The sequence below is a fragment of the Ranitomeya variabilis genome, chromosome 5 (genome assembly GCF_051348905.1).
Source record: "Ranitomeya variabilis isolate aRanVar5 chromosome 5, aRanVar5.hap1, whole genome shotgun sequence".
NCBI classification, from domain to species: Eukaryota; Metazoa; Chordata; class Amphibia; order Anura; family Dendrobatidae; genus Ranitomeya; species Ranitomeya variabilis.
The window spans coordinates 297,810,603-297,826,434 of record NC_135236.1 but is presented as its reverse complement, the minus strand read 5'-3'; the positions used below and the strand labels follow the sequence as shown (position 1 = coordinate 297,826,434).

At 41.8% G+C, this 15,832-nt stretch overlaps 1 protein-coding gene across 2 annotated transcripts in view; it reads right to left on the bottom strand.

The window, feature by feature from the left end:
* The window catches only part of TSGA13 (testis specific 13), a 566,886-nt gene that overhangs the window by 29,845 nt on the left and 521,209 nt on the right, over positions 1-15,832 (bottom strand). Inside the window, exons 1-4 of one of the 2 annotated variants that reach the window (XM_077264457.1) lie at positions 11,050-11,163; positions 8,829-8,906; positions 5,739-5,920; positions 140-231 (exon numbers count right to left, since the gene is read on the bottom strand). In XM_077264457.1, the coding sequence (XP_077120572.1) occupies positions 140-231; positions 5,739-5,866 (220 nt within the window). In that variant the 5' untranslated portion in view covers positions 5,867-5,920; positions 8,829-8,906; positions 11,050-11,163. Of the gene's footprint in view, positions 1-139; positions 232-5,738; positions 5,921-8,828; positions 8,907-11,049; positions 11,164-15,832 lie in introns of those variants that run through there. The other variant, XM_077264456.1, reaches the window with a different exon arrangement.

The following is a 15,832-nucleotide window of genomic DNA, read 5'->3' as shown; positions in this document are numbered from 1 at the left end:
GAGTACTATGGGTCAATTTTTTGTTCCAGATCTTTTTTACAAACAAAATCTTTTCTTTTTCTTATTCATTGTTTCTGGACCAAGTTATTTTCTTTTTGTAAGCTTACAATACAATGGAAATAAAGATAATTGTTCTTACCTGGCTTCCGAACAGGCAATGGTTGCACTGAATTTACTGGAACTTCATAAGAAGGGTCAAGGTATTGTTGAGCCAATTGTTCGCCGAGAAACCTAGAAAGATTTAGGCTACTATAGAGCACATGTCTTGTCTCATATTACATTTTAGTTTTGTTTAAAGGGAATGTGCCATCAGAAAATCACCTATTTGTTTAAATTGTTTTTTGTGTTAAATGTATTTTTTAAAAAGCAAAGTTTTGTTTAGAATTTTTTTTCAATCTTTTTTAAAAGTAAAAGAAATCTTGCAATTTTCACAGTAGGACTTTTAACTTCCAGTTGTTGAAGAAATTCACATGGACACTAGCAGCAATGAACAGACTCAGACAATATGTTCTGTACTGAAGCATCGTATGAACGTGTGCAAAGGTCATTGTGAAGGGAGGGGAGCAGTGTCTGCTTTGATACCGCTTATTGCGATTGGTGGATTTTTTGCTATCATCTGTGCATAGAGGTGTCACTGGTCATAACACTGCGTTCCAAATTATTATGAAGATCCGATTTAAGTGTCATAAAGATGTAATTTTTTCTTTTTCTAAAACAGTAATGGATGATATTGTGTCTCAAGACTCTTGGGATCACTGAAATAAATCTCAAACAACTGATAATTATTTTGTGAGGTGAGACCAATTAAAGGAAAACTACTTAAGAAGGACATTCCACATTATTAAGCAAAGCACAGGTTTCAAACAATATTTGAAAGAAAAGGGATCTCTCTGATGCTGAAAAGTGACAACTCATATAATACATTGGAAAAAGATTGAAAATATTATATATTTCACAAAAACTTAAGTGTGATAATCGTACCATGAAGAAATTTGTTGCTGATACAGTTATGATATATTTTGCCTTTATCTACACATATGGGTTTGTGTAGACAAAGGCATAATAAGGAAGGTTTCTGCTGGACACTGTCTTTGAATTAAGAGAGCAGCTGCTAAAATACCATTGCAAAGCAACAAACAGGCATTTGCAGCTGCTGGCGCCTCTGGAGTGATGCAAACCCCAAGGTGTAGGATTAGTGATGAGCGAGGGTACGCGTTGCTCGGGTGAGCTCCGAGTATTTGTTAGTGTTCTTCGGAGATTACGTTTTCATCGCCGCAGCTGAATGATTTACAGCTACTAGACAGCTTGATTACATGTGGGGATTACCTAGGAACCAGGTAACCCCCACATGAAAATTAAATTGATAAAGGCCCACAAAGCAGGAGAGGGCTATAAGAACATAGGAAAGTGTTTTCAAGTTACTATTTCCTCAGTTCAAAATGTAATTAAGAAATGGCAGTTAACAAGAACAGTGAAGTTTAAGATAAGGTCTGGAAGACCAAGGAAAATTTTAGTGAGAGCTTCTCGTAGGACTGCTGGAGAGGCAAATCAGGACCCCCGCTTGACTGAAAAAGACATTCAGAAAGATTTTGCAGACTCTGCAGTTGTTTTACATTGTTCTACTGTTCAGACACCTTCACAAATATGGTATTCATGGAAGAGTCATAAGAGGAAAACCTCTCCTGCGTACTCACCATAAACTTCAGCACCAGAAGTATGCAAAAGAACATCTAAACAAGCCTGATGCATTTTGGAAACAAGTGCTATGGAGCAATGAGGTTACAATAGAGCTTTTTGGCCACAATGATCAATGGTATGTATGGAGAAAAAAGGGCACAGGGATTCCGCGCGTGCGCAGATGGAGATCGCGGCGGCCATTTTCCTGAAGCCCCGGGCAGCAGAGCGCTCCATCTGCGCACGCGCGGCCACAGGAAAGATGGCCGCGCCCACCGGTAAACGGCGAATAGCGAAGACCGCGCTGTTTTGAATCTCCTTGGCAGTGGATCTTCGCTTTGGACATGCGCACACCACTACGCCACCAACGTAATGATGAGCAGGTTTCTGGGGGAGAAACAGTGCTGTCACCATGCCCATATGACCAGACCAGCGTGAGTGACAGCAGAAAACGGCGACTTTACAAAGGTATTTCGGCAGCTTAGGTAGGTTATAAAGGCACACAAAGACACTAATGTAACGCCCAGCTCTGCCCCTATTTAACGGTATTTTTAGCTCATCTTCAAAAAACGGGGTGACAGGTGCCCTTTAATCTTCAACTTGCTTAACTGTTCACAATTACAGTAATTTTGATCACAGGTGCCCAAACTTTTACATGCAACTGTAAGTACCTTGTGTCTTTTTGCTGACTCTTGTCTTGTGATGGTGTAATGACCTGTGACATCAAATAATCTTCCAAAACCTTACCTGTGAAGCAAAGTTTTTTTCTCACCCAGTTTTAAAGGGTTGTATACTACTACTAGGACTACCCCTTCTTAATCTGAGTGTTTACCCCTGTTACGATAATAAAGGTTATACTCACTTCCCATTCCTGGGGCTCACATGAGGTTGTTGCGTCACGCGAGCCCTGCACCCAGTCAGCACCGACTTCACTGGCCCCGCCTTCGGATGTATCGAACATCAACTGGAAGTCAGGGCTGCGGCTCCTTTCTGACATCCTTTCAATTTGTCTGAAGGTAGGGACAATGATGCCAGTGCTGATTGAGTGCAGTGCTCAAGTGACATAACAATGTGATGTACGTCTCTGCAACATGAGTGGCGGTACCATCACGGTAGGTGAGTATAAGTGGTTTTATTTTCACAGGGGCAAACATTCACATTGCGATGGAGTTGGCTGAGCAGTGAACAACGCCTTTAAGCCTCCTACACAGCTGTTTTTTTTTCAGTTAATTACTGTGTTTCAACCTAGTTATGAAAATGATGATCATTATCACCTGTTGGCTAAAGCTAATTACTCATATACTTAAGTATAATCCTACAAAATCCCTGACTTTGTACATATGTACCCAGAAGAATTGATGCTGTTTTGAAGGCAAAGATGGGTCACACTAAATGCTGATTTGATTTAGATTTCTATTTTGTTCATTCACTTTGCATCCTGTTAATTGCTAAATATATACTTTTAACACTTCTATTTTTTTAAAGCATTCTTATTTTGCTGAATTTCATACTGTACCTGCCTAAAACTTTTGTATAGTAGCACAAAACCTCGGTTTGCAGAATGCATGTCAGTATATTTGCATGGTTTTCCCAGCTTACTGCAAAATCTACAATAAAAAGTTATCTATTACAAGGAGACAAGAAATAGCTCAATAATTGATTACTATTTCTAATAAACTTTCAAGGGGTTGTCTAGTCCAAATCCATAACTCTGCATTCACTATATGTGACTGCAAACTTATGAATCCCCCAGTGCATGCACTGTGCTATGGGGATTTGCCGGCTTTTGAGCCGGGACCGGAGGGTATGTATGTATTATATATACTCCTGACCAGTGGGCATGGCCTCACTTCCATACATTTGTATGGAGAGAGGTTGCGCCCTCTAGTGAGCCACGCCCACTGGATGGCCCCATCACTTGATGGAGTGCAGCCTCGCTCCATACAAGTGTATGGAGCTAGGCCACATGCATTGGCCAAGAGTAACTCATACATACCTTTCTGTCAGGACTCTGAACATTTTTTATTACCTTTTTGTGCATTACTGCCCTTTTCCAAGATGGCATCTTTGGTCTCATGTGCACTGTGTCTTCCTGCTATAAAACTCCACCCCAGCCTTCAGTCTGTGCTAGAGTATTCTGCCTTGCATCCAGCTCCTGACCTCTGGTGACTCCCTGGCTATATACCTGCTCCTGTGAACCTGTGGGGTTTTCCTGCTACTCTGCTCTGAGTTCCTGCTGCATACACCAGTTCCTGTAATCCTACTTCATCTGCTGCTCGTGTTTGCTTCCATCTGCATTTGCTGGACATGTAAGCTGTTTCTGCTCTGCAAGAACCTGAGACTATTACCCAGACCTCCCTGGTTGAGCTAAGATATTATTTGAACTGCCTTATAAGCATATCTATCTGTGTTTTGGACTAAGCAAGGACTTATTCGTGTCAAGTATCCTCAAGAATAATTGTGCTTCATAGACTTTCTGCGTGATTGCATTTTCCTCTGAAGTTTCCTATAGACTGCTGAGCTGCATTTGATATTTGCACCAAGTGTTGTGGACTTGAGTTTCTCTCTGCACCTGTTTGAATCACCATGTGATAATATAGACTTTACCACTTATAAAACTGTGTCCTGTAGTTGTCTTGTTCCACGCAAAGAGTCTCCTGAGTTATCCCCTATAATTATTACACCTTCGGTTCTGGCTCAGAAACCGGTGAATCCCCGCAGCACACCATACGTGCACTGGGGAGATTCATAAGTCTACAGTCACACAGAGTGACTGTAGACTTACCTATTTGGACTGGACAACCCCTTTCAGATTTTTTTTCTCAGACCTACAAGACTAACCCTCTAATATGATCAAAACAATTAGTGAGTAAACTTATGGCGGGTACTTCATTTAGACATCTCTATTTGTAGATAGCCACTTTCCAAAAGTTGCCTTACTTCCTAAATTTAGAATGATTCGGAAGCTTTGGGAATGTACTGTATATTTAACACTGACAACGAAATGTAAATAATATAGAAGTAAATATTAATTGATACACATTAGATTACATTGTTTTATATTTTAAAAGCATATTTTTCATCTCAATGTTAGAAAGCCATTAGTAAAATATCTTTCATAATGAAGTTTTAAGGTCCAGCGCTAACAATCTAGATTGGAAGTGCTACTTCCAGAATGCCAACTCTTGTAGTATTAGGAGTAGTAAATCACATAGTTCAGGAGCAAGAGGGAAATAATTATGAGGTTAGCCAGGAAAAAGATCTTTCATTTGATTTGGACCACTGACAGTTACAAGGTAAGTAGCATCAATGTCAGGGAAATAATAAGAATAGATTGTTCCTCATATAGCAGGCTGTGATACTGACATAAAGTTTTATGGAACTTTAAATTCCATTACCATTAATTGGCTTTTAAAATGATGAATTGTTAGAATGAGAAAATGTTTAGACAAGGCATCCTATAAATCACATTCTTTAGCTTGGACAGATATATAACCACTAACAAAATCTAATTCACTATTACATTCAGTGATGATTTTATTTTGCAGAAGGCATCAATAAATAAGTAGTGTTGAAAGAAAATCTTCAAAATGTAGTCATGTATTTGAATGACTGTTTATATTAACATGTGGTCATATCATTACATCTTCAGAGATAACACTTATAGGGCCTGATTCATCAAGACCAGCGTTGTTCACGCTGGTCTTAATGAGGGGGCATGCTGGAACCTCTTCCTGAATATCTGTTGGATGGTGGGTGTCTCTGTGCGCTAAGTCAGAAATCTTTCTCCAGTCTGGTGTAGGGAATGTTACAGCTCGACATGAATTCCATTTCGGCAGAGCTGGGAGAAACTGGCGTAAAGATACCAAAAGTAGCCAAATTTAGGTGCAACCTTAGTTGCGCCTAAATTTTGCGACTTTTCAAAGCTTTTACTCCAGAATTCTGGCTTGAAAGCTTTGATGAATCGGGCCCATACAGTTATTATATTAATACAGATTTTACATCAAAATCAGCTTTTTATGTATGGGACATTCACAACATTTGTGAGTTTTAGACTTACTCACTTTTGCAGAAATAGAACATGAGGTGCTAATACAGGCCCGTCTTCCATGACTTCATCTCTTCCACTTTGAACTGCACCTTCTTCATCTTCACTAGTTGAACAAAGTGTTTCCTGTTCTTTTTCCAACATGCTATCCAAAGTATATGATGAATCTCTATTTACAAATGTAAATACTGAAGATTCCTAGGCCAGAATGGACAAGTTCCAGTCACTGACATACTTCAGGTGCAAATTCCCAACCAAATATTGCTAAAATATCCCCTCTATAAATCTTTAAAGGCAGCTTTTTGCAGTACATGAAAACACCTGCAAAATAACTTAGTTGGCTTGAGATTCTGATTTGGCTTTTATCCTAAGTCACATTGCAAGACTCGTTAAAGGATTGATTGTGACGTGAAGGATCGCTACTTCCAACATATGGCGCTATAGAGTTCAAGTCATCTTTCTCTCTGAAGAGGCAATCTGCATATTATTTGGCAGCAAAACATGTATAAGCTGGAAATGTATATACCAATATGTTTGGCTGTCGGTTGAACTCCATGGACTTGTCTACCTTCAACCTAATCTACTATATAATTGTCTAAGGGTCACTTCCATCTTTCTGTCTGTCCTTCTGTCTGTCTGTCTGTCACGGATATTCATTGGTTGCGGCCTCTGTCTGTCATGGAATCCAAGTCGCTGATTGGTCGTGGCAAAACAGCCACGACCAATCAGCGACGGCCACAGTCCGGCGGAAAAATGTCCGCTCCTTCCTCCCCGCAGTCAGTGCCCGCTCTGTACTCCCCTCCAGTCTGCGCTCACACAGGGTTAATGGCAGCGGTAACGTACCGCGTTATGCCACAGTGTAATGCACTCCGTTACCGCTGCTATTAACCCTGTGTGACCAACTTTTTACTATTCATGCTGCCTATGCAGCATGAATGGTAAAACGATCTAATGTTAAAAATAATAATAAAAAAAAATCGTTATATACTCACCGTCCGTCGGCCCCCGGAACGACAACAGGCCTTTCCCGCTCGCGACGCTCCGGTAACCGGTCCATGCTGCGATCTCGCGAGATGATAACGTAGCGGTCTCGCGAGACCGCTACGTCATCATCTCGCGAGACCGCAATGCACTCTTGAGACCGAAGCGCACGAGCAGCGTCGGTAACCGCTTCGCTTGGATCCGGGTCTCCGGAAGGTGAGTATATAACTATTTTTTATTTTATTTCTTTTTTTTAACAGGGATATGATGCCCACATTGCTATATACTATGTGGGCTGGGCAATATACTACATGTGCTGTGCAATATACTACGTGGCTGGGCAATATACTACATGGGCTGGGCAATATACTACAAGGGCTGTGCTATATACTACGTGGCTGGGCAATATACTACATGGGCTGGGCAATACACTACAAGGGCTGTGCTATATACTACGTGGCTGGGCAATATACTACATGGGCTGGGCAATACACTACATGGGCTGTGCTATATACTACGTGGCTGGGCAATATACTACGTGACTATACAACGTGGGCTGCGCAACATACTACGTGGACTGCGCAATATACTACGTGGGCTGCGCAATATACAATGTGGGCTGCGCAATATACAACGTGGCCTGCGCAATGTACAACGTGGGCTGCGCAATATACTACGTGGGCTGCGCAATATACTACGTGGGCTGCGCAATGTACTACGTGGGCTGCGCAATGTACTATGTGGGCTGCGCGATATACTATGTGGGCTGCGCAATGTACAACGTGGGCTGCGCAATGTACTATGTGGGCTGCGCAATGTACTACGTGGGCTGCGCAATATACAACGTGGGCTGCGCAATATACTACGTGGGCTGCACAATGTACTACGTGAGCTGCACAATGTACTGCGTGGGCTGCGCAATGTACTGCGTGGGCTGCGCAATGTACTGCGTGGGCTGCGCAATGTACTGTGTTGGCTGCGCAATATACAACGTGGGCTGCGCAATGTATTGCGTTGGCTGCACAATATACTACCTGGGCTGCGCAATGTACTGCATGGGCTGCGCAATGTACTGCGTTGGCTGCGCAATGTACTGCGTTGGCTGCGCAATGTACTGCGTTGGCTGTGCAATGTACTTCGTGGGCTGCGCAATGTACTGCGTGGGCTGCGCAATGTACTGCATGGGCTGTGCAATGTACTGCATGGGCTGCGCAATGTACTGCGTGGCTGTGCAATATACTACATGGGCTGTGCTATACACTACGCATACATATTCTAGAATACCCGATGCGTTAGAATCGGGCCACCATCTAGTAAACTATAAAATCATTGTGCCTGACAGTTTACAAACAGCTGTCTGTCCCGACTACCAGTTGTTTGCCATAGGTATTGTTCATAGAATCCTTGGCAGACAACTGTTATCGCCAAGGGAAACCTCATTTGACCATACGGCTAATGCAGACTGCATCCACCAGAGCAAAGACTGCTCTTGCTTAGTAACTTTCCACTGTGAGTAATAGAGAAGGGTCCAGTACAGGTTCCTCCATTCCAGTTTATATGGACCACATTTGTCTAGAGGATACCATAGCTTTAAAAATGTTTCAAAACATTTTCTATATTTCAACATGTTTAACATATAGAATTGCAAATCTGCAATATACTTTTATTTCAGTTCAGTCCCCGATAGACTGTCAGTTCTCATTTAGAAACTACTCTCATTTACATGTGCCTCTTTGTAAGCATAAGTCTACATAAACATGACTTAAGTTCAAAAAATTCCAAGTCCAGGTCCTCGAAATCAGCACTTGGGATTTCAATTATAATATTAAGTATTGCATAGTAATTTAATTACATGAGCTATAGCTCTAATCAAAGACCTTTGAATTGTTAAAAAAGCACATTTTTCAATACTAAAGTATTACTGTGGCAGAACTAAATGTAATTGGTTACCCATATTACAATCTGTTATACGAGGGGCAGTAATCTCTTGGCTCTTAGTGCAAGTTGTAACAATGCAGATTTGTTGTATCTATCTTATATCTATACTAGAGGCAATTTCAATCACATCTATATATTCTTTATACTAGTTTTATTTGTAAAAATTGAGCAATAAAACTATACTTACTGTCAAGTCCCGAGGCAAATGTAATTGCTTTCTTTATGGCAACACAATAAGTGAAATACATCTCGGCGTTGTGTCTCACTGAAATATAAAAAGCGCAGTCTCAAAATATGTCATTGATGGATGGATGTCAGGGCCCTGCCAATGTTTGCTCAGAAAGTGCCACGCATACAAAGACATTTTTGCTTTGCCCGGGTTGTGGTTTATTGAACTGTGAAACAAATGCATCAACATAGCAACTTCAGTGAATAGGCTTCCAAAAATCATCTCCACTCTCCATAGCCAGGTGTTAAGGCCACTTTATTTTAAGTCACAGGTAAATATATTAAATCTTCACTCTGTACTTTGCCAGATATATTACAGTTTGATCAATACCCTGTAAGCCTGTTTTATACATGACAAGCCTGGAAAAAAACACAATTACAATTAGTGGCTCTACTGGTTAAGGTTCATTGGATGGTTTTCATATTCCTGATTAAATGGAATGTGTCATCAGAGAATGACCTGTCAAGATTTGAGGTTAGATTTATTTTTTCCTACTTTCTGACATTTTTTTTCTTGTTTTTCAAATAACTTGTTGGAGCAGTTCTATCCAAATTCAAGGTATCTGGGATTCATTTGGTGAGGACCAAGAAAATGCACAGACGTGTGATTTCCAAGACACTCCACTCAAGGAATGAAGATAATGTTAATTAATTACAGTAATTAGAGCAAACCATGCATAAAAGTAGGCATTTCTAAAATAGTGGCAAATAGTAGAATATAAAGCTATGTAATAAGTAAAGACACTCCCTGCATCCGCCCAACTTACACCCCTCAGCAGTTTCAGTGAGTTCTCGCAAGAATTACCACACCCTATGAGATTTTGGTAGCCCTGAAGACATATAGCCCTTCTTTACTTCTTTACTCTAGGATAATCTTTATTACAAAAAATTCTAGAAAATTTTCAATTTTCATGCTTGCCATTCATAGCCTAATATTAGGCTCGTAATTCCTATTCTCTACAGTTAACTTTTCAGTTTTCAACTCATTATCATCACAGAAAAAATTGACAAAGATCATACTTCTTTATACAGAAAAAAAACACAGGAACAGGCATGGACTGGCCCACAGGAGAACAGGAGAATCCTCCGATGGGCCACTGTGCAGGAATGGGCCACCACCCATGTGCCGTAGCTGGCACAATACACTTGATACACAGGCAAGCCTTATTAATTTAACAAACGGTCTAGTTTTTGCTATGAAATTTTGTGAATGAGGGTAAAGTCTTATTTAAATGTAGCTAAAAAGTGGGGCTGATGTTACTGGTGGACTCTTGTCACAGCAGTGTGACACTGCACAGGAACAACCATTTATAATAGTGACTTGATAGTGACTTCTCCCTTCCTGTATAATTTTTGCCCAAATCGGAGTATGCCTAGAAATCTCTGTTGTGGCAGGGGCAGACATCGTAGATACTCTCATTAGAGAGAATCGGGCCAATTATCAACTGATGCTTATGATCAAACTCTGATCAGAATTTGATCTGAGTGTGATGCTAGTGTGATCCAATTCTCTCAGTGCGCGGAAATAGGACTGTACTCTGATGTCATTCAAGTGCAGTCATTGACTTGAATGGTCATGTGTGATCCGAGTATTGGATTAAACTTGGGCATGCTACGAATTTTTGTCTCCCAGACAGACTCTGAGGAAAAATCAGACATGTGCACAGCCCTATAGCATAACATTGGTCCGTGTGCGATCTGATATTTTGTCATATAGCACTCAGACTGATGGTACGGTCATGTGGACGAGCCCTTGTAGATGTCAATGAGTCAGGGCCTGTCTATTGCTTTCTATGGTCCATGCGACTGCTATAATGCATATCTCTAAATGCTGTCACTATAAAAGAAAAAAATCTACAATTAGAAAATAAAAACATATAGGAAAAAATATTTAATTTTAATTAATAAAGTTACTATGGTATATCATGATATCATTTGGTAACTTTCACTCCCATTCAACAGCGTCTCCTTTTAGCAGGGCCGTGAAGTCGTGGCAAATTTTGGGTGGAATTGAAGTTGGTTAAAATGCTCCAACTCCAAAAAACTTAAATGTTAAAGGGGCTTTTCACCACTTTAATCGATCGGATCGGTGGGGCTGCGACACCTGTTACTACCACAGCTCAGCTGTTTGCAGCACCAGCAGATACCAACAGTAAACAGTGAATGGAGCAGAACATCACCCCTCAGCCGCACTTTCTGGTGGCTGCTTTCAGCTCCAATAATTGGCCATTTAAGGAGTCAGATGATTTCAGAGTGTGGAAAAATTGAGTCAGATTCCGTGTCTTGGCTTACCGACTCCACAGTAAGTAGACCACTTAATGTCACTATGACAACTGGCATGCATTGATGATGTCACTGGCAGTTGGATAGGATTTGCTCAAGCAAGCATAAACTTTAGAGCACTTCTCTGACTCCATTTGTTTTCAGGCCAGCTTTGTGGCTTGTTTCCTAGTTCCTGTATATCCTTTGCCATCTGCTTTTCTAGTGCCTGGTAACACTATGGCTTAAAGGGGTTCCAGACATATATACAATGTAACCTGACCTAGTAGCAACATACATAGGACCCCATTTAAACATAGAAAAAATGGAGTTCCATACAAAGAATTTTAAAAATTGTATAAATTTATTAAAGATACCATTAAATACATTAAAATAACAAAAAAATACAAAAAAGACGAAAAAAACCCTAGTCTAGAAGCAATTAAGACCCCGGCACAATAAGTGTATTTAACTGTGCCCAAATCATGGTACTAATATACCACACTATAAGTAATACTAATTATATAGCACTCAATTGACCTGTTATCAATATAAATCAGGACATCAAATGCCTGTAAGGCAGTGCGCACCCAAAGAGTGTCACAGTGACAAAAAAACTCATATGGGGGAGAGCGATAAATAGTGACGATGTTAGCAGTAATGTTTCTTACCCATGATGGAAAGCAATCAGGTGCCGAGGTGCCGGTATACCCCCCTAACGCGCGTTTCGCGTAGGCTTTATCAAAGAAGAGGGACTGTGTTGAGCTAGCCACCTGTTGGCGTCTTTATAGGGGCATTCATTATGCAGCCCGTCTGTTGTGCGCGTGCGCACCGCCGCCACCACAGGAAACAGTGTCCCAGCTCACCGGCATTCATCAAGGGCACACGTCAAGGGGAAATCCCCATATGACGTCAAACAGACATGCGCACTTGAGTAAATGAAGCCGGAGAACAAGGACTCCTCCAGTGGATGCAGGGCGCACGTGCAAGACATAAGCTGCCGTACTAAATGCTGACAACGGAGAGGGAATGCGCGCATAAAGTCCACTCATATGTGAGTATGACAAGTGTGGTGACTTTGAAGAAAAGTGAAAATATGATAAGTAATATACAAAAATGTATTAATGGGCGGTGCCAAAATAAGGAGCAGCCACAAAAAGACAAAAACGATTACTAATATCTATATGAATCAGATGCAAACTGCACCTAATAATAATTATAAAGTGACAATAGTGCAAATTGCCTAGATAAAAATAAGTGAGAAAAAAACTACCACAAAAAACACATGCCAAATAAAAAATGCATACAATACATATAGTGCATACATATGCACAAGTGATGCATGATCACATAAAGAAACCATGCGTTAGAGTAAAAAGGATACACACACATGAAATACATGATAATGAGGTATTAATTAATATCAATAATAAAGTGCCATAGTGCACAGTAATAACCCCCGCCCCACCAACATATGAAGAAACATAGACGCGCATTCTTCTTAAATAAGACTCATCATCTCAAGATTTTAAATAGAATTTCTTCTCCGTATCAATATGATGCCACCAAAAAAGAGAGAGCCAGAGATTGGAAAGCACAACCTAAGGGTATGGCTCCACGGTCCGGAGGGGCGGCGGTATCGCCGCAGCGGCGAAGCCGCTCGGCGCTAAGCCCCGCCCCCTTCCTGGGACGCGATCATGCCGGATGTGTTAACTCTTCACATCCGGGATGATCGCTCGCTCCCATAGGGCCCTGTGATATGCCTTGCGGGGACGCTGCGTCCCCGCAAGGTGTACGGGCATGCTGCGATCTGAAAAGACGCGCAGCATGTCCGTAGTCGCAGGGCCGCCGCGTGCGGGTTTCCACGCATAGTGGAGATGGGATTTCATAAAATCCCCTCCACTATGCAGGAACATCTGGACGCTGCTTGTTTGACGCTGCAGCGCTGCGCAGCGTCAAACAAGCAGCGTTTCCTGAACGTGGAAACATACCCTTAGGGTACAAATGCAAAATGAGTAAAGAGAAAACAGAAAAATAAAAAAATTAATTAAAAAATAAGAAATAAAATATAAAAATAGATCCACCAGGGTTATTCACAACTGCACAGGTTGGGACATGTGTGGATAAGGATTATCATAAATATGAAGCAAAGCTCAATTTTTCATTGAGCGCCACAGGGGCCATAGAGTTCAAAGTCACAACCCAGCGACACTCTGTTTGTGCTAGTAGTCATTTTATATTCCCTCCTCTACTACCACAATGCACTTGGTCGATCCCCAGGATCCGTAGACCCCTAGGATCACACGCATGCACAAAGCGAAAATGTTTTGGGAGCGTTTTTAGGGTGCCAATGTCCTCAACCTCCTTTGCATTGGCAATATCCCTTACATGCTCCCTTACACGTACAGGGAGCTGGTGTGACGTGAGTCCCACGTACCTCTTGGAGCAAGGACATGTGGCCAGATAAACAACATATGTGCTAGTGCAGCTTATATGGTGCCGAATCTGAAATCTCATTGTACCATTTGATGGTGAGAAATGGGTGCCCCTAATCAAGTTCTTTTCCTTACAGGCTAAACAATCACCGCAGGGATAGCATCCCCAAATTGGACCCCTGTTACTTGGATTTAAAGGATTGATTACCTTTGCCACGTAGTGGCTTTTAACCAATAAATCTTTAATGCTCCTACCGCGTTTTGCTGTGAACTGTGGTTTAATGGGAATGTTGGATGCCAAAACTGGATCAGTAAGAAGTACTGACCAGTGGGTGTTAATTATTTCTTGCATCCGCTTCCACTGACAGTTGTATGTGGAAATAAATCTGACACAATTCTCAGATGTTAATTTTTTCTCTTTCTTAAAGAGTAATTGATGTCTCTCCATTTTTTTAGCTCTTAAATATCCCTGTTTAATACAGCGATTGCTGTAACCATGAGCTTTAAATCTATCCTTCAGATCTTCTGCTTGGGCTTCACATTTTTGGTCCGTTGAGCAGATCCGCCTCATCCTGAGATACTGACCAACTGAGATGGCTTTGATAGTGTGTGTGGTATGAGAGGAGGATGCATGTAACAAGGAGTTCACAGCAGTCGTTTTTCTGTAAACATCCGTATGCAGTGCCCCTGTCTCATCCACCTCCAAACAAATGTCCAAAAAATCAATTTTTTGTCTGTGTGCCTTGTACGTCAGTTTGATGTTGAGTGAGTTACGGTTCAGCTGACCCACAAACTCACTGATACCGATCTCACTGCCTTGCCAGATAAAGAAAATATCAATATACCTATGCCAACACTGCACTCGGTCCACGGAAGAGACCCCGTCCGATTGGAATAGGGATCTCTCCCATAGACCAAGAAACAGGTTGGCATAGGCTGGGGCACAAGCTGCCCCCATGGCAGTACCACGTTTTTGTAGGTAATATTTGTCTTTAAAGACAAATAGGTTGTGGGTCAGCACAAACCGCAACAGCTCAACGACAAATTCACAGACCTGGCCATCCCAGTTGCTGCCTCCCAGGAAGAAGCGGACCGCATCAATACCATCATCATGAGATACATATGTATATAACTATTCGACATCAGCTGTCACCATCACATGTCACCAGCCACAAGGCACACAGACAAAAAATTGATTTTTTGGACATTTGTTTGGAGGTGGATGAGACAGGGGCACTGCATACGGATGTTTACAGAAAAACGACTGCTGTGAACTCCTTGTTACATGCGTCCTCCTCTCATACCACACACACTATCAAAGCCATCCCAGTTGGTCAGTTTCTCAGGATGAGGCAGATCTGCTCAACGAACCAAAAATTTGAAGCCCAAGCAGATCTGAAAGATAGATTTAAAGCTCGTGGTTACAGCAATCGCTGTATTAAACAGGGATATTTAAGAGCTAAAAAAACGGAGAGACATCAATTACTCTTTAAGAAAGAGAAAAAATTAACATCTGAGAATTGTGTCAGATTTATTTCCACATACAACTGTCAGTGGAAGCGGATGCAAGAAATAATTAACACCCACTGGTCAGTACTTCTTACTGATCCAGTTTTGGCATCCAACATTCCCATTAAACCGCAGTTCACAGCAAAACGCGGTAGGAGCATTAAAGATTTATTGGTTAAAAGCCACTACGTGGCAAAGGTAATCAATCCTTTAAATCCAAGTAACAGGGGTCCAATTTGGGGATGCTATTCCTGCGGTGATTGTTTAGCCTGTAAGGAAAAGAACTTGATTAGGGGCACCCATTTCTCACCATCAAATGGTACAATGAGATTTCAGATTCGGCACCATATAAGCTGCACTAGCACATATGTTGTTTATCTGGCCACATGTCCTTGCTCCAAGAGGTACGTGGGACTCACGTCACACCAGCTCCCTGTACGTGTAAAGGTACCGTCACATTAAGCGACGCTGCAGCGATAGCGACAACGATGCCGATCGCTGCAGCATCGCTGTTTGATCGCTGGAGAGCTGTCACACAGACCGCTCTCCAGCGACCAACGATGCCGAGGTCCCCGGGTAACCAGGGTAAACATCGGGTTGCTAAGCGCAGGGCCACGCTTAGTAACCCGATGTTTACCCTGGTTACCAGCGTAAAAGTAAAAAAAACAAACAGTACATACTCACCCAGCGTCCCCCAGCGTCTGCTTCCTGACACTGACTGAGCTCCGGCCCTAACAGCAGAGCGGCTTTCACTTTCACT